This window comes from Thunnus albacares, chromosome 23, assembly GCF_914725855.1.
Source record: "Thunnus albacares chromosome 23, fThuAlb1.1, whole genome shotgun sequence".
Taxonomy (NCBI): domain Eukaryota; kingdom Metazoa; phylum Chordata; class Actinopteri; order Scombriformes; family Scombridae; genus Thunnus; species Thunnus albacares.
In genome coordinates this window covers 11,609,277-11,636,800 of record NC_058128.1, presented here as the reverse complement: position 1 = coordinate 11,636,800, position 27,524 = coordinate 11,609,277, and the positions used below count along the sequence as shown (strand labels likewise).

General features: G+C 40.7%; 1 protein-coding gene across 6 annotated transcripts in view; it reads right to left on the bottom strand.

Moving 5' to 3' along the window:
- The window catches only part of chchd3a (coiled-coil-helix-coiled-coil-helix domain containing 3a), a 72,166-nt gene that overhangs the window by 19,957 nt on the left and 24,685 nt on the right, over positions 1 to 27,524 (bottom strand). For 5 of the 6 annotated variants that reach the window (XM_044343544.1, XM_044343546.1, XM_044343548.1 and 2 more), the window contains 2 exons: positions 10,607 to 10,621; positions 8,440 to 8,523 (listed from right to left, as the gene is read on the bottom strand). In XM_044343544.1, the coding sequence (XP_044199479.1) occupies positions 8,440 to 8,523; positions 10,607 to 10,621 (99 nt within the window). The remainder of the gene's footprint in view (positions 1 to 8,439; positions 8,524 to 10,606; positions 10,622 to 27,524) is intronic. The other variant, XM_044343545.1, reaches the window with a different exon arrangement.

Here is a 27,524-nt window from a genome sequence, read left to right as displayed (position 1 = left end):
CAGATTGAGAAGACATTGCACTAAAAAAAGAATAATTCATACAAAAATGAATGTATTACATTCTACATCAGGCAAATCAGAAGTTTTATGCCATTACCTAATGTTAACAGAATTTATTCACTAATGTAACGATATAATGTATATAATATATTTCACCAAGTGGAAACCAAAAACTTATGACACCTTGCATACATTATAGCTACATTAGAAATGTGACAGATATAAGCCTTTTGGTCCTATCTGCCCTAACTTAACCTCCTTGTAAGGAAGACATTCATCATAGTTCAGAAAGGATCAATAGGAATGAAGTGCGCTGCTGAAAAGATCAATAGTCATGTGTTGTAGAGCTAAAAGAAGATGGGACATGACAATGCTGACAAAAGGTCTGATACAGATTGGAGTCCTCTTCATTTGGATGGACACTTATACCTTTTCATATTGTGTTGTGTGACAGACATAACTGGAAATGGATTGCAATCATTTTTGTGCATACTGCTCTACTGTTTAGGAAAATTAAAATTGCTTAGGCAAGGTTATAGACACATTACTGTCATGGTTAAAGGAAACAAATGGTGACAGGAAATGGACAGGGTCTCCAGGGTCAAAAGCTTTGTATGCTCATCCTTTCATCCTGACCTTCCTCCTATGACTTTTTGCAATGCTGAAAGAACATCAGGTTACTTGCTGCTTTGGCGGTGAATGTGAACACAGGTCATTTTAAGCAGCTTCAACAACTACCCACTGCAGTCAGACAGTCTCTCCAGAAGTTGATTAATTTTAATAAAAAAAACGTTTTCGAAAATTGTTTTGTCATTATAGGGCATCCTCATATGGGGCATTATGAGGCAGGAAATTAAAAAAACAAATGTGGGGAAAAATGGGTTTGAATAATTTACTAGCCCAGTGCATTTGTCCCTCAGGCAGACATTGGTTTGTATGTAAAGCACAAAATAACAGTATATCCAAAGTTTAAGTGTTAACTTGTAAGCTCATGCTGTATCTGTGGCCTCTTGGCCTTGAATCAAGTGGTTCTCAGTGTAGACAAAGAAACTGTCAAGAGCTAAGGAAAAGGATTTAACAGAGAAGCTTATTCAACGATAGAAATACTGAAAAGAGATTTTTTTTGGTGCTGCTTAAAAAGGCAAGAATAAGACTTCTCCTGGGTGCTGAGATTGAGCCATTGGAAGAGAAAGAGAGAGACAGAAAGAGCTGGATTTGTCTCTGTCTAGAATACTAAGTGTAAGGTAATAATACCTGCCTAAATGGCAGAGCTGGCACTAATCAGCGCACTAATCCACCTGGGAGGACAAAAGGCCATGTGTGACAGTGATTGCAGGGCCCACTTACAATAGGCTACACATACACACGCACATACAAACAATGCACAAGCATTCAAGTGCACTCCTACACACACACACACAAGGTACTAACATACACAGCATGACTACATGTGTGAACAAGCTCCGAAATGTGTCTACACATACCCTGGTGGCTAGATATTAACAGCGATGCACAAAAAGCCCCCACTCACTCACTTGCTACTCACTTGCTCACCACCAGGCAGAGAAGAGTGTAATTTGTGTGATTACTGAGTGGTCTCAAATTGTGATTTCCTACTGTTGCCCCAACTGATTTAGAGACAAGCCCTAACCTTTTATTAGCCCAGAGAAGAGAGACCACACTCAGTTTTGGCTGAAAGCATTCCTCCCTTGACCAAAAATAAATTCTTTTAAAGGGCTGCAAAACACAACCTTGATTTAAGTCTAACAAAAAAGATGTTTTTTGATCGCTTTCATGCAGTTCTTTGTTACTGGATGAACAGAACTGTTACAGGAACATGTTGCTGTGTGTAACCCCCCTGTACAATCAAGTAGCTACCAATTCTGTTTGTTTTCCTCCTATTTACTCTTCTTGATTCCCGCTAGGTTTTTAGCTCATCTGGAGCCAAACAAAATGCTGATGGGGGGTGTCATAGACAAATTAAGTCATTACTGCTAATGCAATGCAGCGATATTGAGAAGATAGAAGCTGCACCCCAAACCAGGCTCCAGCTCAATTTAGACAAAAAGCCTCCAATTTTTAATGAATAAAACAAATAACTCCCTGTACTGATGGCTTCTTTCTCTTATCTGCTGCTGAGCAGGAGGGCCGAAATGGGGAGAAGCCCCACCACGGCCAACATTATGGTTCTGCAGTGCGAGAGAAAATGAGACTTCTGCTGTGCAACTCTGTGCAACTTGCCTAGGAGAGTGAAGAGGCTGGTGAAACATTATTAGGTGCGTTTCGATCCAACTGTTTTCATTTGCATTTTCAATTTGTTCGTAAAAAGACTTGAGTGGAAACGGTGAAAACTCCACAAAAAATTTTGAAATACTGCTAAAAAAAAGTTTTTATGCTTGGCTGAGGTAGAAAGTGTGGTGTATCACTGAAAGCAAAATGCAACAAAGTGCAATGGAAACATACTGATAAATCATGATGTACATGAAGCATGTGACTTAGACGTCCACTGAAGCTTCTGCTCAAATGGAAAGGTAAAAAAAAAATGCGGCAGATGAAAAAAAAAAAATCAGATTGGTAGGGAGAGTTGAGGAGAGTGTAACAATTCTCAAATGAATAGATGAAACAAACATAAATGCCATATTTATCATATTTTCTACATTGTTTTTCACCACTTTTTAACATTATGTCATTTTGTTGTGTCCTCTGCAATGGTTTAATGGCCGCTGACTGGAAAATTTGTGACACTAGCTGTTAATCTTGACGACCCAACTGCTAATATTCGTAAAACAGCAGTGGGTGGAAACACGCTGGAAAATGAGCTGAAAATCAGCTTGGCTGATTCATTTAAATATAAAAGACTAACACTAAAGCTGCATGTCCTAGGAAAAAAAAGTCAGCATCCTAACCAGTTAAACCATGTAAACGACATGGAAAAATGAAAATTTTGTTCTAATACAACCCTTAGGCTTACATACTTGGAAGACAAACCAATGTGTTTGGCAAATAAAACACTCTGGGGTAATATCTCGGGTGATAAGTTTAGCTGGGGTTGCTAGAATAAGCTTCCCCAAATTCAATAAAAAGTAGGATAGAAACTCTAATGTTAGCCTAAACTCTAGTAGCATCCAGGACTGACACCCACACAGCGGATGTGCATGTCATCAACAGGCTTTTTCAGCATCTAACCTATAACCCTGCTGAATAATGTAGTTAGCTAATGATCTGCTAACATTTTCAGCCTATGTAAGAGCAGACAAAAACACTGTTCAATCTATTTCTTACACTGTTGCTCTTGCCTGATGAAACCTCTTGTAGGGGGCAACTAGTGGAGAAATCCAAAGCTTGACAGGCCTATTGTGCCTAGTTACTGCTGCTTAGCCATGATTGGGGAATTGCTGTTCGGGGGAAGGGTTGCGCAAACATCAATTGAATAAGTAATTTTACTTTAATAGGCAATTTAACATCTTTGGGCAGCCGGAATTGTCCATCTTTGCCATAGACATGTAAAAATCCTAATAAAAAAGATTTTTAACATACATACTGCATCTAAGAGTTTGTGACTTTTTAGCATCTGAAAGGTTACTGCTGTAGAATTTATTTAGCTTTTTTTTTTTTTTTTTTACATAAATGAATGTGTCGCTCTGTTGTTGTAGAATCACCATTGCCTGAAAAGACTTCCGTTAAATCCCTGTGAATCCCATCATGCGGCTATAACAGCAAACAGTCTCAGACACAATAATTCAGCACTACAGCCATGTCTTCACTGCGGATTACTGTGTCTCCAGTTATACAACTAGTAGAGCCAGACAGACTACATTGATCTTCAGGGTGAAGGAGAAATTCTAAAACATATTTACTGCTACAATACAACAGCAGGAAAACTTGTGGCCAGGTCAAGAAACAATTGTTCTAATTTTTCTAAAGTTTAATTGTTAACACAGCAATGTGTACTTAAAATTTAAGCTCTACTCTCCAGAGTGACAGAGGGCAAAAGATTGAGAGGGGAAGGGATAGTGAAATGACAGACAGAGAGAGAGATGAAGATGGCAAGTCAGAGGCAGAGACAGAGATAGAGAGATAGAAGCCATTACTGTTTTTTAATGCTCTTTCCCCTGTATTTCTTCCTTTCACAGTGCTGTGGAACTTTGCTATGAGATGGCAATTGCCGCTGTGATTGTCCTCCGACCATGGGAGAGCAGAAAAATCCAATTTCATCGATATACAAGGCAAAAAGAAAGATAGAAAAAAAAAAGAGAAGAAAAATCCCTCCTGAAAAAAAAAAATGAAATTGAGGTATGGAGAAAAAAAAAACAGCACTCAAAAAAAAAAAAAGGCTGAAAAAGGAGATATATAGAGAGACAGATATGGCGGGGAGGGAGGGCTGGAAAGAGACATGGTAGAGAGAGAGAAAAAAAAAACACAGGCAAGTTGATTGTTAAATATGAGATTGTTTTACAGCGGGGCAGGTATTGAGTGAAAATGTAATAAATATATAGATATTGTTTTCAGGGGCTATTTGGTAGCTGTGGCCCCAATGAGCGGCAGCAGCAAAGGCAGCGGGCTGAGCTGTCTGGGAGCCTGGTGATGGCCTGTCACTAGAAGCCCCTCTGATGAATGGCTATGTTAGATTGGAACAGACGTGTAATATATATCAGACTTATATTCTCTCTCTCTCTCTCTCTCTCTCTCTCTCTCTCTCTATGTTTTGGTTCCTCTGCCTCTTTCTGCTGGCGTGCAAAATGCTGGGGGAATCCTGACGTAAAAGGAGGAACGGAGGCCAGATGGAGGGAGAGCGAAGAATGTTTGGTGCACTCTTACTAGAAAAAAAAGAAGACGAGTTCACAACCAAAAAGAAGCTCAGCGTTGGGCTTTGATAGCTGCAGTGCGCACAGACTGGCAATACACTTGGTCAGCAATGTTATGTGATTGATTCAGAGCCAGAGATTTTATATTTTTCCTTTGCTTCCATGGAGCTATACTAGTTATAGAGTTTATGTTTCTTAATGAGAGTTACCCTTATTTCAGCTTCAGTCCTCTGTCAGTTTACACAGGCTACGTTCAAGAAACAGAATTGACTGTAGGTCGCCTGCAGAAAACTGAAGTGAAGTGTCAAAATAGGCTTTGGATGGGTATGAGTGACACGCAAGCCGTCAGCTGACCTGTGTAGACAGCTCTATTGATTAAAATAGAAGAGTATCTGTTCTGTCACAAACGCATAAGACAGATGACTAAAAAAACACGGCTGAAATGCCTCCTGTGAAGACAAGCCTTTGGGATTCTGATGCAGTACATGCCAAAAGTGATTTTGTTTGGTATACTGCCGGGCTTACGTTGGGTGAAGAGAACGGGGAGTGACGAGAGGCTGGACCGAGTCCCAAATGGGGCGCTGTGGCCAGAACAAGAGAAAGGAGCGTTATTAACACAGTCCAAACAAACTACACCCCCTATGGAGCCCCAAGCCGCTTGCTGCACAGTAAGACAACATGCAATATGCCCACCATTGATCCTCAGTTACACACAGGATCACACACCATCACGCACCGGCACACATGGTTGCCTGTGTGCTTTTTTTTTTTTTTTTGTCTCCACAGGCCATAAATCCTGATAGAATCATTTGCAAGCTGAAATGGTATGGCTGTGTGTAGATACAAAGGTGCTTTGAAAATGTAATTAATTTACAGTTTAAGTCTGGTAAATAAATGAAATGAATTAGATTATACATTGTCCTCTTTTTACAGACCCTTCTGGCTAACATCCTCTGTTTCTCACTCTCACCGTCCATTTTTTTCCAATTCAGAGAAGCTTTATAGTGCTCTTTCAACCTTTTCTTTACTGTACTCTCATGTTTTTTATCATTCAGTGACATTCTATCTTTTTACCACTCTTCTGTCCTGCTATTTTACTTTCCATCTTCCATCTATTTCTTGTTCCTATTCTCTATCCCACACTCACAAATGTCACTTAATCATATATTTTTGATACCGTCTCAGCTGGAATCTCTTTAATTCTAATTTGTCTCCATCTGCCCTGTTTCTTCCTTCCTACCTTCTCTTTTCATGCGTTTAAATCTCTAGATTTTTTTCACAAGCTTTGGCTACTGTCTCCTGTGTTTTTTCTTCTTCATTTCTGTCCACTCCTCTCTCTTTTTCATTCTTCTGTCTCTCTCTGAGGTGTGAAGGTGATTTGTTGACACTTTGATCTAAGGAATATTGACCAGAGGCCAACGTGGTTGAAGGATGGCCAGCGCCTGGAGTCGATAATGCCTCTGTTGGTCGGGACTCATCACTTCTACCATCACCACTCACATTTGCTGCTATACAGTACAATACAGTAGAGCTACAATCTCCTAAGATGTAATAATACAACAAGAGCTGAGAAATTGAAACGAGAGAAGCTCAGCTTTAAAGCTTTATATGTCAGTCAGGTGTTCAGGTGCACTGCATCAGTATGCTGACATCTCATACTGCTACATTTTAAACTCTTTAGATCTTTGGCCAAGCCATCGACCTGCTAAAGAGAGTGCGGGAAAAAAATGTCATAGTCTTGTTGTTTTCTAATTAATTCACAGCTTCCACTGACATCAGCAAATGGGCAGCTCTCCTCTCTGCTACCCAAACAAAACTGTACAGACCAATGCACTTCCAATTACTGACAGAAGTCCACTACCACTCAATACCCTCTGGCTCGGCTTAAGATTTCATCCTCACTGAAGGATCGAACATTTGTGGGCTTTATTGACCCAAAGGAAAATATCTTATGTATAACGGGCACTAAAAAGAATTCACACTAGCAATATTAGTGTTAAACAAGAGTGGTTATTGCAACATTAAGAAAGAAGCAATGAAACTATGTATATTCAAAGCAATATGCAATATGGGTAAGCATACACAGGATAAAGACACCATCCTTATGAGCCATCATTTTGTGCTTTGATGTTGTTTTGAGGACACTGTGCCCACTGAGCATGTGATATTTTTTGCTGCCCTTGTGTTTATATGAGCTTCTAAGAATAAGGATATGTGAGTGTCTCCCTGTGTTACAATATCTGGCTGCACAACGGTGTTTAATTTCCATTTTGGTTTCCCTATAGAGGGCATTTGACTTTTTGTACCCTCCAAAGGGGAGAAAACTCCTTCCCAGCATGAAGGTGTCATTTAAGCACATTAAATAGGGTATTGTATGCTTCCTAAGGTACACTTATGATTTGAGAGCGGCATGAGGGCCTCTTTTTTAACACACTTTAACAAGGCGTCCGACCCTGGTCCCCTGCCTTGCCGGCATCTCTCACTGGGACCAGCGTGGAGCTGCCATTTGAAGTAGGCTAAGCACGGCAGCTGACCCTTGTCCCTCTCCGTAGGACACTGGTTTGACAAGGAACGTCAGGGTAGTGTCATTTTCAGGGACGGGAGGAAACACGCAGGGATGAATGAGATTTAACTCTTTATCCTTCAAGTGGAGGTGTGGAGGGTGAAAATTAAAGAAAAAAAAAGAGAGCCAGAGAGCACAAGAGCAGCAGAGGGAAAATTACAGAGAGGCAGAGACATGTTACACTGGGGAAAGCATGCAGAGTTTAAGTTGAAGGATGAAAACAAAAACAGTAGGGCAGTGAGATAAAGAGAAAGAATAAATCTGACTGCAGCGTGGCTGAGCCCAGTGGTGACCGGGCCTACTGTGTATGCTGGCTGAATTGTGTGCATGAATATGTATGTAAATTAGTACATCATACATCACCTGAGGCATATTATAAAAACTTTTCCCCCAGGCAAAAACTAGAGCTGCAGTGTGTATGTATGTTCTTGACAACAACAGTGGTGTCATCTTACTCGGCGACTGTATGAGGCAGCCTTTGGTTTTTTGTCTTCTGTTGTAAAATGGATAATTATCTTTTCGTTCATCTTTGGATACTGTTTCCTCCACCTTGTGATACTCTCTTTAGTTGTGCTTTGGTTCTGTTTTGTTCTAGTATCTTATCTATATGACTCCTGTAGTTATAAGCATGTATGTACAGTGTACTTACCTGTCTATGTTATTGGTTGGTTTCTAACTTTTAAAAACTAGTTGGTAGCTACATCCCCAATGTGAAGTTCACCAGCCACTTACATAGGAAATAGTTTTCAGATTTACAGCTCAAGAAATTTGATGAGAGAAAACTTTTAAAAAATCCATTAGGTGTCTCCAATTTTAGCTGAAAATTAAACTCGAAAATAAATCACTAACATTAGATGATTCAGATATCATCGCTGTATCTCTCTGGTAGCTGGTAAAGCCTCACATTACCATGTGTGAAAACAGGGCACTCGGTGAAAGAAGCTTTTCTTGATTTTCACAAGATCTTTGCACTCAGAACATGAAAATATCGAGTTGAGTTACACATTCATTTAACTTGTGTCCTTATACAGACATTTTTCAAGTTGATGTATGATTCAAACTGTTTCTTACCCTCTCCTCCAGACGAGCCACCTGCTCTCTATAGAAAGCATCCTGCTTCTGTAGGTCGGCTTCTCTGGCTTCCAGCTGCTTGGCCTGGACACACGCATACAAATATACACACAGACACACACACACACACACACACACATGTATCCAAGTATAAGTATACCACATAAGCACACGCACATGCACACAAAGAGGAGAAGAAAAAACATTACTTTCTTTACTATTTTCGTGAACAAATCACAACATGTATTATTACTACCACTAGTACTGTTTGAGAGAGAGCCATAAATGTATAAAGCAAAGACACATTATAGACAACATAGACACAGGCCTTCTGTTTGTTGACATACATATACCTTGTGAGGGGTTTTTATGTTTTGTGATTTGAGCATGCCTGCAAGTACACAACCAAAGAGGAGTAAATGATTTGTATTTGGAATATTTGCACATATTTGTACACAAATACACCTGTGTGTCTATGTGTGTGTGAGACTTATCCTGCCTTGGCATGTACTGTATGCGCTTCTTTGTCCTCTTTTGTTCAATCTTCCACCAGACCACTATCAGGCCAAGAGGATATCATCAGTTCTCAGTACGAATGAGCCCCATAGTCAGGCGTATATATTTACCCAGCCCTACCTATCTTCACTGTCCTCCCCTCTACTGTGACCTTCACTAAACGTACTGACTCTCTGGGTGATATACTGTACAGGACAGATAAGACCTGGATGTATCTGCTACCAGAGAGAAAAAAAAAATCTGACCTTTACATTGGGATTGAGGATTAATGACTGAAATCAAAATGAAAATTGTATAAATAGTGATAGAAGTTTAACTTCTATTACAGATACAACAGTTTTGATGACCAGAAATGTTTCAATCATTTAGGCTACATGTCAAAGCCTACGGGTATATTGATGGCTGTGGATGATAACAGTGATAAAACTGGATTTATAGATTGGTGGAATTGGGTTTTGTAGTGTTGTCATGATGTCATTTGACACATTTATTTAAGTTGTATTACCAGTGGTTTTAATGTTAAGCTGAAGATATATTTTCTGAAAGTTCTGATTAGAGGAAAATAAGCATTTGTGGTATTCTTAACTAACTTAAAATGAGTATAAATATATATAAATTGGAAAGAGATGTAAAATCTTTGAACAAGACAGAGACTTGTTATTGAAAGCTTCACTGAAATTTAGGACCCTACCAAAAGCATTTTGTATTTCTGTTCCCTTACGTTAATAAGGGTGTTTTCACACCTGCACTTTTCAGTCTGGTTAAATTGAACTGTGGTTCGTTTTCTCCCTTGGTGCGATTCATTTGGACAGGTGTGAACGCGGTAATCACACTCTGATGCGGACCAGAACAACCGCACAGAGACCCTTTAGGGTGTTTTCACACCTGCACTTTTTAGTCTGGTTAAATCGAACTCTAGACTGTTGGGCAATTTGTTTGGGCACGTCCAAACACAGTAATCGCACTCAGGTGCAGACCAAAACAACCACACTGAGACCCTTTAGAGGAGATGGTCTTGGTCCGGTCCCAAATGAACACTGGAGCACTTTGTTTGTGGCGGGAATGTGATCCCACCTCGATCCAACCCGACTACTAGGTGTACTGCGCAAGTTTGAGTGAAACAGCTCCCGTAGCCATGTGAGCTTTGCATAGTTGAAGAATGAATCGACGTTGGACCTGGACTCGCACAATGTAGTACAACGATTTGGCCAGTGGACTTCCTTCAGGACCTGCTCCAGACACATATGATCAATGAGTCAAGTGGCTTGTGGTTCCGCATTTTGGCTCGCTTGGATTTTTCTCTGTGTGAAAAGAAACCAAACCAAGTGGAAAACGCACCAAGTTCACCAACTCATCAACTGATCTGGACCAGAGCAAACGAACTATAGGTGTGAAAACGCCTTAAGTCTTCAGAAACAAGCTGAAATCTCATATGTAATTCTACAAAGCATTTGGGGCAAGAGAGCTGTAAGAAGGGATCATCAAAATATGAAACAGGTGAAATACCAGGTAGAAAGAAAAATGTAACATGTCAAAGAAACTGAAAGGTAAGACATTCTTTCTTTCTACAAAATTCTATCATGCAGAAACAGTGAGAGAGAAGTCTGGAGTCAAGGAAAAATTAGAGATTCGTTGGAAGGCAAAGACTTACCTTACGTCCAATCTCCTGAATAAGGGAAGCATTAAAAGAAAGTGAGAGAGAGACGAAGAAAGAGTGTAAAGAGGCACTGATTCATCCATGAACTTCTTCAAAATGACATTTGGAAAGGTTTAGTATTCAGAGGCTAGGGGTGACTGGCTGCCACACTGTTCTGCTTGAATACTCACACTTCAGTCTCTCAATCTCCCCAACAGTCCTTTCTCACTGACATATACACACACACGCCAATGCATACACATACAGTATATATGTATAGTACTTAATATATCCTAGACTCTTCTTGTGTATGCACTCGTGCTCATTTACATACATTCAAAAACTGCAGAGGACTATCCTATGGGAGAGAAGCCATGGAGATGCAGCCTTGAAGCCTTTGCTCTAAGCACTATGGGATGTTGAAGGAGACAGAGAGTATAGAGAATACAACGTATGGGAAAAAATTGCATTACCCCATCCAATCTCAACCACACTGATAACCATCTGTGTTCTACTACTCAACGCACTGCAAGCGGAGCTGCGTGCTCTATGCATTGTGATGAGGAGTGCAGAGTAGTGTCACCGAGGGGCTGTCCTCGCCTCAGATGAGTGGGGGAAGTTTCAAAGTCAAAGAAGGGGATGCTCCGAGCTACCCCAATATGCACAAGGCTGAAAGCTACCAACACAGGCAAACACCTGCACACACACACACACACACACACATCATCTCCAGGGCCAGATATAGGGAAAGAAAACTTCTACAGCACCACTTTATCACATTCCTGACAACACTGAACAAAGCAACTCCAAGACCAAGTTGCTGCTGTCTCTGCTGTCCTCAGCACAACCTAACCAGTCTTATTATTGCGGTCAGACAATTGTCTCCATTGTGTCTCCTTGCAGGTCTAAAGTGCTATTGCGTGGCCAGTGTTACACAAAAGCTAAAACCGCCTGCCCTTCATGATGGGATCAAGTTGAACTTCAGCGTAAATGACAGCAATTTTAGACTCACCAACACTCCTGGGTGTATATATCCTGAAGTGCATCCTTAGAAGTATGCTGCAAGTACACTAGAAGTAGTGCTATTATTACTCTAAATGTACTATCGATTCCAAACATGCAATCTAGGTGGGGCTGTCCCTACCAAGAACCATTATTCCATGAGAAGAGTCTTTGTCGACAAAGTTTTCATTGGTTGCTTAGTTGCAGGGAAAAAACAAAAAAACAACCTCAAACTCCATTCAGGAGCTGCACCTTCCCAAAATGAGGTCAATGTATGAAATGCCAGAGGGCTTTTCATTTAAAACGATGGATAAAGGAAGTGGCAACGTGTGGCAACACCCCGCCAAGGTGACCAATGAAGTTCAGACTACCGCTGTGATAACAGAAGCACTGATTCCTCTGGAAATATCTGTCAGCTTCGGCACTTTCCTGACATTGTAACTCGGTCTCCTTGCTGGTTGTTCTGTCACATTCAGAATTATCACTGTTAGCACTTTTGCGGTTAGCATTGTCATTAACAGAGTCATTATTACGGTTTTGTATTCCTCTGTAATGTAGCACAGTGTTAATAATGTTATTTAAAATATTCTTTCTCAGCCCATCGACCCAAACCATTTTCTGATGCCCCCCCCCCCCAAAAAAATTAAATAATAAATTAATATCATAAACGTGTGACGACTTATTGACTAATGACTTGAACTAATGACTATTAGTCGACTAGGAAAACCTTTGGTTGAGGGCAGCCCTAGTTCTAGGGTAGATTGGCAAAGTTTTGAGAGACTGGATTATGTTGGCCAAGGTGCCAAAAAGCTGTCACCCACCAACAGCTCAATTTAGGAGGAATGGAAGAGGGATGATAGGATAGAGGGAAACAGAGGAAAGGATTGGCAGGGGGTTGTGTACTGTCACAAGTGTGTCCAAACTCAATGTTACGCTGATGGGTCGCGACTTACGAATTTAGGCTGTGCAGAAAGAGACAAAAGCATACAGACGCCGAGACACAAACAACAGCTCAGACACTGATCTGAAACACACACATCTACACACGCAAACACACACACACACACATACACCAGCCGGAGCAGCTGTACCCACAGAGAGCGGGTGGAAAGATAAATGTGTGCTGAAGGCGAGACTAAAGGGGTCATTAAAAGAGGAGAGGTTGTGACAGAAATGTGTACCCAGGGATTTTCTCTTTTTTTGCTCACTTTGTGTGTGTGTGTGTATGCGTATGTCTGTGCGTACATGCACATGTGCATGTGTTGAATTTCCATAGGAGCAGGTTGGCCCTCCTCTTTGACACCGCACACGGGCCCAGACACACACACTATGTCAGGATTACTTCCGACTGATTAACCCCATTCAGCGGACTTTAAAGATAATCTAATCATACTAAAGGCCAAACAATGGGACAGACTTCACCACTGCCCATACACCTTTTGTTCCCCTAATGAAGAGGCGGACGCGGCTGGAGGACGAGAGCAGGAGTAAGATTGGGGGGAGGTAGAGGATGAACAGAGCAAAATTAGACAAGCAAATAGAAGTGAACTTGAGAGTGGAAAGAATAGAGAGATAAGAGACAAAGAGAGGGAGGACAATAAAAGGTGATTTATCATTGGAGGTGTCAAGAATGGAGAACTGGCTGTTCGATGGGACATGGAGCCTGGGCCAAATCGATCACAACGTATGGAAAGAAAGAGAGAAGTAAAGTGGAGGAAATGGGGTGGGGGGGGGAAGGGGACATCTGAGGTTCTTGCAAGTTTTCAGCTTTGAAATCTACATTTTTTTACAGATAATGATATCTTAGTGGATGTGAAAAATGATTATAAATCACTATCATGAAAAACACACGACAAAACAGTGTTTTTATGAGCATGATGTAACTGATTTAGGCTAATTCGCAAATTCTAATTCTGCCTCTATCCGTCTAATTTTCCTGTGCTGCAAGCAACCCTTGACAAAGGGGAAAAAATAACCCTGTAAAAATACAAATATTCACAACAATACCCTCCCACAGGGCACAAAGTCTACACGCTGCTGTTTGTAGCCCAGGAAACCACATTAGCACCAATAGCAAACTTTTACATTCTCCTTCCTGTATCCATCTCCCCCTGGTCTCTTATTAAGTACAGTTGCACAATGGCCGAGGGTGACAGGTGACAGTGAGACTGTGGCGGTCAGATTAAACGGATCGTTTAGGCGAGGTGAACGCCTCTGTGAATATCAATTAGCCAGCCGCTGAATAATTAAGGACAGCCATGTTTTTTAATTAGCCGACTGCCGCAGTTTGAGCTGTGAGCGAGGGTGGAGGAGAGGAGGAGGAAGAGAGCAGGAGTGGGGAGGATGGAAGAGCGATGAAAACAGGTGGATTTTGCTGCGTCAGGCGCCCCCACCCACCTCCTGTTCTCCCACTGATTTGCTCCCATATGCTCTATTTTCTTCCTCACCTGCTTTTTCATTTTAAAGTGTTCTCTGACACTTGCTTTTTTTATCTTTAAAGCATTCCAAAGGGAAGGAAATAAGAATAACTCCAGCCTGCAGCGTTCAGCAGGCTTAGGGCAACTACATGTGTGAGTATGTGTATAAAATGTTGATGCATTTGAGTGCGAGTCCTTGTTAAATTTAGGACATTTAAAGGAGTTAATACAATATCATATAGTGGTTCCCAACATCTTTGGCTTGTGTCCCCTTAAAATGAAGAAATGCTCTGACAGCAATTCAGGAGAAAGCAGTCCAGTTTTTTTTTTTTTTTTACAATAAATAATTTGAGAAAAGTCAGAAAAACCTGAACATAATTTTGTGTGGGACTAATAGTTTTTGATTCACTCCTGTCCTGTCCATCAGCTTATTACCCCCTCAAATTTATAGTGCAACCCATTTGGAGGCTCCCCACCCACAGAATGGGAAGCCCTGACCTAAACAACAGGATTTATGATAGGTGCACAGTACCAATTTGCCAAAGGCACTCATTTAGGCTCAGCACCACAATTTTTCTATTAAAAAAAAAAACACTCTTTATTGCTTAATCAGAAAAAATAAGATTATGGCTATTAGCAAGTCTGTACATAATACATTTTTCATTTCACACCTCAATGATGGAGACCTCTGCATTGTAATATAATGAGGTGACTTACTGTTACACTGTGTGCCCACTACATGCTTATAAATCATGCTAGATGAAAATAATCTTGCAAGATGCCATGATCGATAGAGCACAAATCAAATCTCATCACATTAACTAACAGCACCTCATCCATAACCTCGGCCTCTTTTGTCTTCCCCCTGCCACCATCAGCTCAGCCCTGATTCACCCCTGTCACGAGTAGCATCATAATCAATGCTCCCTCACACCAACCAAGTGAGTGCTGCAGCACGGTCGGTCAGAGCTGCTCAACGGGGCCCATCTATCACAGACCTGCGCGACAGGGCCCTGTGACAAACTAATACTGAAGCCGCAGGCCTCGGGTCCTGTGTGCTCTGACAGCCAGGCAGGGGGTCAAAGGGCAGCACAATGTGACCGTGCTTTGGTGTTAATTGGCATGGCGGAAGTTTAGGTGGCATGTGGAAGGTTAGAGATGGATGGAGGGAAGGGAGGGGAGGGGAAGTTCATGGGGTAGAGAAGATGAAAAGGAGGCACAGAGATGGGTCAAAGTGTGGATGGAATATGGATGACAAAATGTGTTGAAATTGGTTTTTTTGACAGTTGTTGAGAGAACTGTCATATCAAGCTTGGCAATAGGAGAATAATGTAAAAGGGGGGTTTGACGAAAAACACACGCACAACACAATACAAAGCTCATACACATACACACACTGTTTCAGACACACATCCCTCCCACAAATCTCGGCACATCCCGTAACTGCCTATAAAACCATTGCAAATCTTTAACAGCTATCACTAGCAGATCAAATCCAACTGATGGAGTATATAATAATATCACCTTACACAGGCCTTACTGGCAGTCTTAAGCATTACCTTTAACAGCACTTGAAGTAGAAAAAAATAAGTGCCAGTACTCCACTTATTCACATGTTGGTGTGTGTATCGGCCGGTATCAGCAAGTCAGTAAGTATTACATTCTGAATTTCTGATATAAGATACTAGGAGATATTGCTGATGTTCACAACATAAATGTATTTAATCAAGGGGACAACCATTTCAATTATTAGAGTAAAAAATAACTATGTACACTAGCTTTAGTGTGTGCCGACAGAGAAAAGCAGGTAGGCGGGAACAGGTGAGCGACACGCAGTGCCCCTGGGTAATGCAGTTTTTTTTAGGGCCATTATGAATCGCCCCGTGAAGCTGATATTGAGAGGGCAGAAAAGAGTACCGGCCAGTAGCGTAGGCAGAAGTCACAGTGTCGGTTGGCACAGAGAAAATCAGGTGGGCCTAGCCTGTCCAAGACCAATCATAGGCTGCTATTAGGTTCTGAAACGCATATGTTAACATAAATAGGCCATTACAACTATACTTGCCTGAATGCACCACAGATTAATCATACAAGCATCATCAGAGGTAATGTTACAGGCACCAAAATGAACATTAACAGCATCATATAGCCTGGTACCACGGCCACATACTGTAAACCACTCACACACACATGGTAGACGCAGCAACATCAGCATAAAATCCACCCGACAAAAACTATACCAAATAAACAATATTATGAAATAAGCAATAGGCCACTACAGTCTGAAGTTGTAAATTATCTTACTTTTGATGATTACAGAAGGAGGCAACAGGGATTGGTGTTGAACACTGAAATTATTTCATTACAGGCCAATGATTCAGTCTCTTTCAAAGGAGAGCAGGAACAAAGAGTTCAGTCTGTATGTCATTATTGATGCCCTGATGCCAGTTTTTATCCAACTGCCAGTTGAAAAGAGAATCACATGCTGCTGCTGACGAGTAAAAGGCTGAATTAGCAGCCACGTATGTGTCGCAACTTGGCACTTGTTAAAGAGGAGAAACTTGACACAAGAGTAGTCTCTTCCTCCTGCTCCTCACTGCGTTTTTTTGTGACAAACTTAAGCAAATTGCTTTGTTTCACAATGGTTTTTATCTTAACCTACATAAAAGCAGCTACCTAGTGGAAAGTAGGCTTCTGTTCTTTTGTGCAATGCGTGGGCTGTAAACTAAGTGAAAGAGAAGGGGCTGCTCACGATCTGGCATTTGCGAAATGCACTGCCACTCAAAAAATCTGACCTATCATCATCATATGGTAAACACGAAGCAAGAAACAACAATTGTTCCATTTTTATTGGTCATGTAGTCACATTTGAAACAATATTCACTGACTGCTATTCACTGGATGATCCAGCGAAAAAGGAGGCCTTCACCCAGAGCTACGTGCCAGGTACCGGCAGCTTGTGAAAAGTGCTGGTGCACAAGACAAAATTCACGGTGCACCAAAGAGTACAATGTAGAAGTGTCGGCACTGCATACTGGGAAGTAATGGCCCACTTCGAGCACTGACCTTTACAGTCACTAATAAAACATACGTACTGGTGGCAGTAAGTGTAAAACTCTATTGGAATCCATTCAATTTAGTTGGTTAATTAGCATTGTGGGGTTTTACAGAGCGGCAATAACACTTAGGTCCAAGAACAAGTATTAGTCTCCACAGGAGGTGGTAGGTTATGGGTGATGTCAGATATAGTGTGGTCAGCTACTGGGATTAACCTTCACTGATAACACTTAAGGACAAACACACTGTTAAACACTTATTCACACACATAGCCTTAGAAAAATTTGACTTTTTATTCATTACAACCCTGCTACAGGGTTCAGTGTTGAGATTTTTTTTCCTCCGTTGGGCCAGTGAGTCTGGATTCAGCTTGTATCTTGGGGAAATTGCAGAAAAGGTAAGGTACTAAAGGTACTTGATTGGATATATACCTTAAGGACATATCGTAATGTGAAACGTGAAACGTGAAACTTAAACTTCAATACTTAACTAACTGCCCACATTGCCCAAATCTTTGTGTATGTCACACCTATCCTGTTTGGTTTGATTCATCTGAACCCTTGAGAGTTTCAATCCTTCAGTTCAGTTATTGTAACGTGATGAAACTGAAACAAAGTTGAGCTGAAGGCTGGGGTTTGCTTGAAACAAACTTGTTTGTGCAACGTGTGAAGTCTATGGTAAAACTTTACAGCGTTTACAGCTGTTCAAAACAGCCAAACTTGAAGGTAGGGTGATACTTTTGGACTATCTTTCCTTGGACTTATTGCACTTGTTTAAATACACAGCTTGAGAGAAGTCCAAATCCTGCCAATTTTCTGAACTCCACACACCAATCACTGCATGGAGGTGGCATGCTTGTTGGGTGATTTCGGAAAGTTATAAAAACTGTTGGACGCAGCCCCCCCAAATGCAAAGATGGAAAGGTGTTTGATGATCCAAGTACTTCATTTGAAGTATACTGATCTCTTAAGATAGAGCTACTTTGTGGTAAGAAGGCAACACAGACCAGCAACAAGATATTATATGATATCTGATTTGACATGTTTAAGTTTTGGATGCATAGTCTCCTCATTGTCATTCTGTAATGGATGAGGCTCAGTTGCAGAGTTGATTCGTTGATGATACTACCAGAAAAATAAATAAACCTTAAAAGGTTAGTTAAATTAGCCCTTGTTTTACAGAAGAAAGCAACAGAATACATGGGGAGAGAGAGGGTGCCTTTGACATGCAATAAAGTCTGCCAACTGGATTTGAATCAGTTACAAGCATCTTAGACTCCAAGATAAACTTGACAGCATGGCCTCCCTGTCACAAAGGAATATTGTAGCATTCTGGGAACAATGAAGTCAAAAGAAGCAGTGGTGTCATTAATCACTGAGAACAAGCTGGCTGTGGCAGAGAAGCTCTGACTCAAGCATCAACATTCTGACCACTACGCTTTAAGGATTTACCTACTTTTCCATACATTGTTTTGTCCTTTTCCCAACTGGGTATGTGGTATGACCAGTGACACTAGCTCACGCTGTGGAAATTCAGAAAGGAATCCAGCGTACAAGCCAGCAACAACAGTAGTGTGCAGATGCTGCTTAGCAGGTGTCTGTTGGTATACAGTATGTCAGTGTGGCAGATAATCAAAACTGCTCAATGAATAAGTTAATTGTCAGCACAAATGACTTATGTTTATAAGTTTTCATTTGTTTGCATCTTATTGTTGCATGTTTCAAACAAAAAAATAACTTTTTGAGTAAAATCTTGTTCTGCAAATCCCTGTGTTAGCACACATATCAGGGTTTGTCATTATGTAGACACTCTTGATTACATTTAGAAACTCTGGTAACTTGATCTTTAGCAGACAAATGACTGACGCATGGAGAATCCTGGTTGAAAAAGGCATCACTGCCACAGGCTGCAGACAGAATTACTCTCCCTGGGGATCTCTTAGCACAGTGAGTAATGATCTGGTGACCCTGCAGGTCAGAGGGCTGACCTACCCAGGACAGGGACCAAGAGGCCAGGACAGGGATGATGGGGCAAAAGGTGTAGGTGGTGAGTGTGGGTGTCTCAATGTTTGTGCGTGCTGGCTGTTTAAGGACGCATTAAAATGAAGTGTCCTTGTGGAGTCTGTAGCTCATTGACTGTGAACAGGGGTCAACAGAGGTCTTGACCTGATCCAGCAAGCCTTAATGATGCTGGGACAGCGGTGTCAGCCCACTCATACATTTACATTTACTACCCCTTAACCCTTTTCCAAAATTGTTGCAGATGTTTCAAAAATATGCCAATTTACTTTAGGCAAGCGTATAAACAGTATGGCTAATGGTAATCATAAGCTCATTAAAGATAAATAGTACCATGCTTATTTCTCGATGTGCTCAGGATTGAAAAGCAGGGAACAGCATGGGAAAAGCTAGGAAAGACATGGTCCTCCAGCAAAAACAAATGGGAGTAGTGAACCCACAAAGGTTGAAATCCTGGTAGAAACATGAAAAATCACTTTCCTTTCTACCCACAGACACTTCAAGCCCCTCAGCCTTTTGTTGGAGACACCACCTCCACCACTCCACTGCCAGCTCCTTTGCTGAGGGACAGCAACAACATCTGCTAGCTCCGAGATTGATTAATTGGCTGATCAGACGCCCGCGGTGTAAACTGATTGATTGATCATCTTGAGGTTGGAGCTGCCTTTATCTAGAGCCCTGGGGAGCGAACCTCTGGAGGTCCCCAGTCATCTGTCATGTCCAACACACAGGGGAAGACGAAGGAGAGATGAAGAGCTGGAGGTTCATTACCGAGACATGGGGGGCATGTATGAGGGAAGTCTAAGCCAAGATTGGAACAGGGGGCATGCCGAGAGAACAATGGGAACATGGGGACAAAAGAGGCTGTGGATGAAAATAAGAGAGGATACTGTGGTGCTTGTAGAGAAAGAAAGATAAAAACATACATGAAGGAAGAGGGAGGAAGGATTGTGGATAAGCCAAGAACAACATTGTTACAATTTTGTCCCTAAACAGATGCAAACAATTAAGAGGGCTTGCTTGTCATGATAAAACAGAGGCAGAAACTACTGTTTAAAGACTCTCAACCATGATTTAAAAATTCTCATATTTAGAAAAATGTTCTTAGCTTATTTAATTGAAAGGGATTACTACTTATTGTGGTTATTTGTTGCTTATTTTTCAGGATCCAGGAGATTTTTGTTTTTTTTGGACATAGGCTACAACCTCCCCTCATTTATAATTCCTGACCACATCCCTGTTTAACAGCGAGCAGTGAGAGTAATGGGATACAGGGAGAAGGTGGTGGCAGATGAAAACAAGTGTGGATAATACTAGCACGCATTCAGTCAGACACATAAAGCAAAGGCGGAAAATTCCTTTATTTGACGGCAGAGGACACAGTGAATGACCAGAGAGTGGAGGGAGGCGTATTCCCTTTGGACAACAGATGTCCCTGGGGAGCAAAGTGAATAAACGAGAGAGAGAGAGAGAATTGGTGGAAGAGAGAAGAGAGGTGGAACAACCTATAGCAGGAAGAAGTAGAAGGGAAGGGAAGACAGCAGCAGAAGAGATGCAGGGCAGAAAAGGGACAGCCTCAGGATGTGTTACTGACATTGGACCTTATGGATGACTCCAGCTGAATATGCCTGGCCTGTCTATGTGCATGTACATGCCTGGATCCATCTGCATGTTAAAACCATCCTAATGTATGTGTAAGTGACTAAATCCTTACTTGATGATGGCTGTGGGCCTACTGTACATTTTTCAGTGCGCGTGTGCTCATGCGGTGTATTAATACATATTCATTCTATTCAGCAGCAGGTGGTCTTCCAGGGCCTGATGAAGCCGGGAGGGGGCCACAGTCCACCTTCAGCTTCTGTCTATCAAGTGCATGGAGCAGAGTCAGGGTCACCTCTAAAACACTAACCTCTTTAGCTGAATGTATGCCTTCTCTTCTTTCCTCTATGCCCTACTTACCTTCCGTCACCAACAACTAACTTTGGGAGGGATGGACAGAAAAGAGCCATTTTGATGTTTTCTTGAAGCTTCATGACCCTTTTCACCTGCCTGTTAAAGCGCATCAATGAGTAAATAAAAGTTATTTTACCCTTTTCCCACCAAAAAAATATACTGCTTGCAGATACAACGCTATGCTGTTTAAAGTTTACACTTTTTATGTAGTTTAAAGTGCTGTTTTGGATTGGTTTGTGTCCTAATTGGAGTTTGCAACCTTGTTTTGAAAACTGCTTTGTAAATCAATATCTCTCACTGTCTTGTCTGCTCGTTCCATGCGCCTCTATTTACTCCCCTATGTTTTTTTCCTTTCCATTCTCTCGCTGCTTCTATATCTCATCCAGATTTTCTGCCGTTCACTCCCCTCTCATCTTCATTCCCTCCATATGTTTAAGTTCTTTCCATCTTTCAATCAAAATCTCTCCCTCTAGCGCCCATTAGCTGAGCCGACTGTTCACTTCCATAGAACCTCATTAATACCACTCTCCTGTCAAAGCCGAGAGGGAAAACAACACACACACATACAAAGCTTTTTTTTTTTAAAGTTAACTCTTGGATTCTGGCTTCTTTGAACATATCTGACCAGTTAAGTATCAGCTAGGCAGAGTGAAAGGGATGATAACAGAGAGTAAAGAAAAGAACAAGAACTAAAAACTGAATATTTCAAAACTATTGTCAGGAATACTACAGGCTGCAAAGATGCAGTTACTATTAACTTTACAACTACAGTGGCACTGAGATTATAGTAACTTTGAAAAATGGGAAAATGTAAAAACTAACACATTGTTTTGACATCTTAATTTCACTTGAAACAATATGGATTTTTTTAATTAACTGCTTATCTGGAATCTAATTTTCCTGATGACAGACACAAGATAAACAATGAACCAATGCCCAGAATTGAGGTGAGCACTCATGCACAGACCCAGTCCAGATTCAAACTGGATATGCAACCATACAAACAACAGCTATGGCAACCTACAGCACCAACAAACAGGCAGTCATATTATCATGACCTACTCCTCGTCACCCTGAAAACCCTCTAAAATCCATCAAACCCTGTTTAGATCTCACTGACCTAATCTATCTTACCCTTTAACATGCTATAATAATCATTTCTGTTGTTGCAATTCCTTTGATGAGAAAAATAAATTATTTTTTCACAAAGTGACTGTAATACAGTTGCTGTGCCGGCTGTCTAAAATTCACAAGAAACAATCTCCTGTTGTATTCACTAATAGAAAGCTGGATACAGTGCAAAGAGGAGGAAAAAAAAAAGTCAAGGCTGGAAATCTCATTTTCAGTAATGTTATTAGTATGTACTGGCAGTGTTATTAGGTAATTAGTCGTCATCTATACAAGTCAATTACATACACAGTTCAGACAAAGGTGACGCAGTTCTTGTCAGCTTTTCAAAATGTTTAGAACAAATGAGGGCGAATACATACATAAATACATACACCGCCCATTGAGGCTGAGGCGGTAAATTGACTGTACAAGCTCTCTTGTCAGGGAGAAGCTTTCCTGACACCAGTATCCATCCATCAATCGAAGCGCTGCTGTATCTCGGCCCTGCCGCTGGCCGCTTGCAGTGCCAATTAGCTGACAGGGTGAGGGCCTGGCGCAGAGTGCCAGCCATAGGCCCTGCCAATTAGAGCCTGACCTCCCGTCTAACCCTAACACTGGCACGGTGTGTGGGCACCGCACCCTGGGCAGGGGTGAGGTAAGGCCGCCAATATGTAAAGGATGGTTGAGTGGACACCCTCCAAGAACAAAGAAAGAACATTACAAAGACAGAAGAGAGAAAAAGGAGAGACAAATGGACACGGCCATGTATTGTTCACTGTCAGCAGGAAACAATCCAAAAGGCAGTGGTGCGGACAGAAAATTTGCTCATTTAGGTTGACTTTTTACAGTACAAACATTTAATTATGTTGTATGCACTGAAAAAAGCAGACAAGCATGCACACAAAGCCAAAAACAGGTTCCAACATCTTGCACTGAAATCTTCTCAAAAATGAAGGATGAAAAATTTGCATTTCCAGAAAGCAACTTTCAGGAAATGAAGGTGGACAAGTAGGGAAACAGCTCATTTTCATGTTATCAGCGTGTCGTTTTTCAGTGGCTTTCATGAGTTCTCATTGTGGATGGTATTCAGTATCTGGGGTTCCATTTAAATTTGAAATTCAAGCTTACTAAAACACTAAATATAGTCTTAAAGTGGCTGATATATTTCCTCTCCAGGTCCACTGGTGTCTGCTTGTTAGATCTGTAATTGTAGCACCCCCTCTGGGCCAGTCAATGGAATTCTGATCATGTTGGAGTGCCATGGTGCCATTCATTTTTTTTATCAGTCTAAGTAAAAATATAGTCAATGTTTTCTGAGATATTGTGTGCCTTAGGTGAACTGCTAAATAAACAAAGTGCTGCACTGAAGGAATTTCTCTTTTAAGAAAAAACATATCAAGAATGTAAATATCAGCCATAAGTCATGTAAGAATTTGAAACAAACAAAAAAAAAACAGGCAGGTAAATATATTCTATAGTAAGATGAAAAATCACAAATTAAATCCCCCCCCAAAAATACAGAATGAGATTTTCCCTTAGATGTTGCATACATATTCAGAGACAGAATAGACATAAGATGTAATTCTGTTTGTCGTAGTTACGAAAATAGGTGTTGGAGATGATAAATAAGGTTAAAATTTCACAGTAACAGAAATGTTTTTACAATAAATAAATACTTCAGCATTAATTTTCTCAAGTATCATGAAGTATCTGACTACAAAAACATGTATGAAAGCTGTTTAATGCTGCTACTACAGAGGATTGGATTTATGAGTGACTCAAATATCAGATATTAGAATTTACATTGCCAAAATCCCAGTTTTACTCCAAATTCCAAATTACAAGAGGGTGCCATTGCTTTATTTTCATCTTTTTCCTAAATTGGAAAATTTTGTTCTTCACAAACTAGAGGAACAATCTCAGTCCGCTTCTCTGGCATGTTGGTGGCCCTAATTGTTTATATATATTCTTAGTTAAAGGGTCTGAACCCAACCTATGATCTATGGAACATCACCTCCTTATTTCATCTGCAAAACCCCAGAACAATCATTTTAATCAAACAGACTGACGCCTCTCTTAAATCCAATTGTTACATCAAGCCTGGCAAGGGTTACTCTTACAACAACTCAGAAAAACTAGAGTCAAAGATAGGATGCAATTTGTCCTGAGCAAATCCAAAATGTATGTAAATCACAGTGTACCACTACCTCTCTTTATCTCATTCAAAAGCAAAAGACATGCGGACCTTTTCTCCCCCCAATCTTCCCTATGCTCTGTGATGTGGAGAGAAAAAATAATAAGTTGAGAGAAAAAGAAATGTTTGGGTTTTTTTTTACTATTTTTTTTAAATACCACCAACGGGCACCAATTCAAAACCCAGCAAGTCTCCTTTAATACCTGGGAAATTAAATTGCCGGCCCATTATCAGCCCGGTCCAGTCGTCTGTATCTGAAATGCAACAGCATGCAACTGAAGTACACAAGATTCAAGAAAAAGAAAAAAAAAGCAGGACATTTGCTGGAGACTGCAGTTTTTAGAGGAGTGGAAGGGAGGGGAGTACTGGGGGGAGAAGAAGAGGTAGTGGGGAGGGCTTGTTGCATTAAAAATGTTAAGCTTTACCCAAAGTCATTTTCAAGCCAGCCAAGCATCAAATAGAACATAGTTTAAGGAAAGAGTAGGTACTGATTTTCTCCAGGAGCTCTGACAGGATGGACATGGTGTGTGTATGTGTGTGTGTGTGTGTGTGTGTGTGTGTAGGGAGCAAACAAACAGTCTTGGTATGCCGCATTATCCCTTGCTGTGAAAGCAGAGGTGGTGGAAAAATCATGGAACATCACATTAGCGACTGGTGTGTGTGTGTGTGTGTGTGTGTGTATGACGGTAGGAAATAAAGATGGAAACAGAGGGAACAACAAAACATGATAAACAACATCGACTGATTTTTTTTGGAACAAGTTTCAGGATTGAAAAGAATATCTGCACATGTCGCATTCTGTTTTTACGTGGCCTTATCTCTGCATCAGCAAACATTTATAACTATAGAATTAAGAAGAGACACAGCGCATACGGCTTCGAAAAAGGGTGAGAAACTAATGAATACATGTACGAACACTAGACAACAACTGAACCTAAGACGTTAATTTTTACTTATGTTTTTTAATGTGTTAAAACCTCATCAAGTCAAACTATTTAATCATATGAGTCCTCCTTTAACTTATATGGTCAGGTGGACCATAAAAGACAAAGACACGATCAGTAGAATTACTGGTGATCATCTCTTGTTAACAAATGAAGATAGCTGGTGTCAGATCCCTTCATGTACTGTATGAGGGTATAAGGCGACACACCTCTTTGAATCTCTCTCACACACACACACACACACACTGGTAAAACCATGAACACACACTTTTGAAACTACACACGTACACCAGTAAAAATCAAAAATCCTTGGTTCAATCCCCAGGCGCCACTGCTGACGTTTGTTGAAACAATGTGTCTTCTCTGTTTCTATTCAAACACATTCCTGTTACTATACATGAAAACTAACTCACAGACCCTAATGAAGTAACACATTCTGCTACAGTAGCTCTCATATTCAGGTGAGTTTTAACTGGTGTGTGAGTGTGGTTTCATTACTTTTCTGAATTCTTTCACTACTATGTGCCTGTAATTTTTAGCTGCATGGCTCTAAAAATGGCAATGTCAGTCGTCGGTCAGTCCACCACTTTGGTTTAGACTAAAATATATGTATTAATGGTACCCAGTGATTAAGCCTACTGACTTTGATTTTTATCAAGTTTTTAGTTTTTATCCCGTGAAGTACAGTATATACACATCTAAGGAAAAGATTGGCACTAAACTTCGTCCAGACATCCAGGATTCCAGGACTGTGAATCATAGTGACTGATCACCTGAGACTTTTCCTTTTGTGTCATCATGAGGATGACATCTGAGAGTTAAATGTGTTGACAATTACTGTTCAGATTGCCTTGAAATTTGGAGCAGATATACATATTCTCCTCAGGTTGGATACTCTGGTTTATGACCAAATACTGAAACAACATAATAATAACAAACATAATGACACTCCCATCAGCCTCAGTACAGCCCCTGGACTTTGTGTTTAGCGCTAATTAGCAAATGTTAGAATACTAGCTTGCTAAACTAAGATAGTAAACATGGTAAACAATACTTGCTAAACATCAGCCTGTTAGCATGCTGACATTAGCAGTTGGTTCAAAGCACCACTGTGCCAAAGTATATCCTCAAAGAGCTGCAGGCATGGCTGTAGATTCATAGTCTTGCTGAATTACAGCCTATACATTACCTTAGAGGGGTTAACGTCTCTCTCAGTCTTGGTTGTGGTTTCCAGTCATTTCAATTATTAATATACAGTTCCTTTTTTTACATTTGATATAATGGCATTCAGTCAAAAAATAATGAATGTTTACGAGGGGGTGTAGCAACTTGAATAATGCCTTTGGTTAGTATTTATTTTTGGTGATTCAGGAAATCAAAGCATATCCAGCTGTTGCATATCGTTGATTTCCCTTGATCAGTTTGTCAGCTAAAAGCCTAAAAATAAAAAAAGTGTAAAATAAACGTCAAAGCTGGGTGTTTTGGACCAGTTTCTAACAACAGACAAAACCATTGCTGCCAGGTAGACCCCACCCAGGCCACTGTTTGGAGCTAGCGAAAGATTGATGACTCTGGGTTTGATTGAAAAGTCTGCCTCAGGGTTGGAGCCTGTGTCTGGGTGAAACGCTGTGGCTAGTGATTGATTAGCTACTGGGCTAGTTTGGCTCCGCAGGGAACAGAGTCGTTGAAAATCAAAAGAGGGGACGGCGGAAGTCTTGGATTTCATTAAAACACAGATGTGTGGACTGACAGCTGGATGTAGACTGTGTATTAGAGAGTTACATGACTCGTTAATTGACCTGTTATCCAATTATGGGTTAATTTGTGTGTAATGAGTCTACTAAGTATCTCCTTGATGAGGCCATCTTGACCACATAAAGCCACCAATCAGAGTTCATCTACACTAGACTGTCTACTCATTAAATCACACTTAAAGAAATGTTTCTGGGACTATAGTCTTTATTCACCTGCCAAGACAAAACAACTCAGTGGTACATGTTGCAACTATTTTCTTTTCAGTGTGAATTTGACCAGTCTAACCCTTTATTATGTGTAGCAACTATGGTCAAGGAATTTTTCTATTATCTCACTATAAACTGCTCAGGATAAACAAGCATAAACTGTATTTAGAGATAAAAAAATGACAATTACAACTCTGGATAATCAAAAGTTAATTCAAATGTCACTCAATCAAACAGTAATTATGTCTGCTTGTGTCCTTCCTTTCTTATTACAGATCAA